Source organism: Sphaeroforma arctica (genome assembly GCF_001186125.1).
Source record: "Sphaeroforma arctica JP610 unplaced genomic scaffold supercont1.103, whole genome shotgun sequence".
Lineage (NCBI taxonomy): Eukaryota > Ichthyosporea > Ichthyophonida > Sphaeroforma > Sphaeroforma arctica.
Window position 1 is genome coordinate 1 of NW_014040455.1, and position 2,936 is coordinate 2,936.

General features: G+C 35.8%; 1 protein-coding gene across 1 annotated transcript in view; it reads left to right on the plus strand.

Moving 5' to 3' along the window:
* Positions 1-1,005: 1,005 nt before the first annotated feature.
* The window catches only part of SARC_02322 (hypothetical protein), a 5,877-nt gene continuing 3,946 nt past the window's right edge, over positions 1,006-2,936 (plus strand). The window contains exons 1-2 of the mRNA XM_014303912.1: positions 1,006-1,516; positions 2,514-2,608. Coding sequence (XP_014159387.1) covers positions 1,076-1,516; positions 2,514-2,608 — 536 coding nt within the window. The 5' untranslated portion in view covers positions 1,006-1,075. The remainder of the gene's footprint in view (positions 1,517-2,513; positions 2,609-2,936) is intronic.

A 2,936-nucleotide genomic window follows, 5' to 3' on the forward strand; every position in this document is an offset into this window, starting at 1 on the left:
TAGAAATGTATATTTGGTATGTATACCATACTGTATGAATATGTATATAGCTGTGCTGTGTATACATATGTATGTATTTTCATTGATACTCAGGCCTACAAGTACAAGGATTCAAACATTCATGTGATAGGTAGAAAGTTTATACATTATGATACGCACATAATTAAAAATTCTGTAAATAATATACCATTCGCGAGGCAGTGGCAACCACAGTGGAGGCATTATGTATGGCCGGCATTAGACGCTCTTGTATATCGCATAGCAAAAAGAAGGCATTACTAGTGCTCAGACGTGACCTTGCCATATTTTCTTAGTGATCGGTTCCAACTTTTCAAAATTTTAAAGGGCCAGTCGTATCAACTATGAAATACCTCACACGGTGCTGAGTAGACAAGGTGTTTGTAATTTGTAATTTGTATACTTTCAAGAGATATATCTAATATGTTTACATATATACGTGTTCATCACGTATGTATAACCTCAACTTTGTATGCGTGTTTGTATTATTTTTATTTCTATGTCATATTCGATATCTGTCGGAATTCAGCCAATCAGAATCCTAACGGCTTTGTATACTCTCTCTCTCACTCTATTGAGTCTATCGTGTAGACAGTATACACGGCCCAGCCGCTCAGCCGACAGCCGCTATTTAAAATTGTAACAAATATTATACTTTGTAGCTGCACGAATGGCTGACGAGGAAGCGACCTTACGTGCCATCTTTGGCCACCACAAAAGAGTGTCAGACTTGATTTGACCTAAACTAGCTGGTAAACGACGTGTTTCAAACGTGTCGTTATTCGCACAAGCTTTGCAAGGTTATGCTGCATAGCCGGTACTGGTAGTCAGTAGTCACCCCTCCGTTTGATTAAAAAAGTTGTAATATACGACAATCTCATTGAGACAGCTACGTGCAAATGTAGTCTCATCTCTCATGTGACACTTGAAATCGCAAGAGAGTCCTATGCTACGGAAGATAGCCCGATGTAAATATGTAATAAAAAAGTGTATGTTCCGCTAACAACCAAGCTGGTGAAGCAGTAGAACGCTTGCCACTAGCCTTCTATTCAGCAATATGGGACTCTCCCTTATGCGCCGATTACCCGCCAAGGTGCGTGAGAGGTCAATTCTCGAAAACACCGCACCACTTCACAGGTTTCACACGGTTACAGGTGTATCTAGGAATACAGTCAGCATGCGAAATAGGAGTATAACAAACCTCTCCAAATGCACGGTCAATAGGTACATGCACACACAGATACCATCTCTCGGGAGTTGTGCAAGTTTGAGTCGCAAACTGGGCCCTTTAGGTACACATCTGCACCATCCAAATACAAGCGTACTTCAGAATGCACTGGTCAGCAGTGTGTGTGTGACAGGTGCAATGCATAAAAGCTATTATAATTCGAGTGCAGCGCGGCAAAGGCATAACGTGCAAGTTGAAAAGAAGTGGAACCAGGCTATCAAATCTGGCAGGGGTTTGGTGCATACCCCTACATCACTGGTGACGTTCAAGGTTTGTGCAGTATTGAATCCTATACCAAGTTTGGAACTACATGTAGGGTTTACACAAGTTATTTGTATACATACGAGGTGTGTATTATCCCGTTGTGTATGCTGTTTCCTACAATTTAATTCACATATAGGTCTCGCAACCCTATATGCTAAGCGTTGATTTACTAAGGATGCCCAGCACAGAATATAATACATTAATACGATGCTAAACCGCTTGTATATAATTGTATTTGTATACCTGCGCCTAGGTACGCAGTTCATAATCTTATGTATTTGCCTTTTTATTAAACCTCACTAAAGTTAGTACCACAGTAATACAAAAATTGTGTGCATAGACGTATATACAAGTTCATATTTTTCTAGACTATCACGCCACTATATATATAAAATATATGTATGTATGTATATATATATATATATATATTAATGGTATATATGTATTTGTGTGATTATGTATATATATATATATTGTGTGTGTGTGTGTGTGTATAAATATCGTTGCTCATAGACATATTTATATTTACGTTATGTATGAGTATGCACATATGTAAACTGGGATATGTTTTGCGTGTGTTTGTTATATAATTTTAGATACATACAGTTCTACATCTTATATGTTTATGGTAGTAATATTCATTATATGTATGTAAGTGTATATAAATATAAGTGTGTATATTATATATTTATATATATATATATATGCGTGTGTGTGTGTGTGTGCGTATGTATGTATATATTATGCATATATATATATATATATATATATATATATATATGCATGTGTGTATGTATGTATGTATGTACATATATATATATATATATATATATATATATATCCTTCATCGTATTTCTGTCAAAGAGTACCACGCGTTATAATTGTTGACTTATTGCATTTGATATATGACTCTGAAATCACTTGTAGTTCTATTTTCCAATTTAACTTTCTTCATACACAAGTGTTCTCAATTTCGTACTCTCGACCTCTGCTTTCACTGCAGATGTTAACACAATGGAGGGCTCATCGGACCGCATTGCAGTATATGATGCACCTGATGTGGGCAGGACACCCGCTATACTATACACTCAAGGATTGGTATGTTTATCTCATTGTATCTGTGTATCTTGCTCTCGTTGATTAGTATATTTGTGCCATGATATGGAAGGTATTTTGTGAACTACACTTTCCACACAGTGAAGTCTCGGTACTTCGTTTTGAGGGAGCGGTATGTATTACCAATAGTACCTATGCGGTATTATGCACTGCACTCTCGACTATTATCATCTATCTTCAAAGTTCAAACTTACTGAACCTTCATATATATATATATATATATATATGTATATGTATATATATATATATATATATATGACATATATATATATAGTATATATATATATATATATGTGTGTGTGTTGTTGTT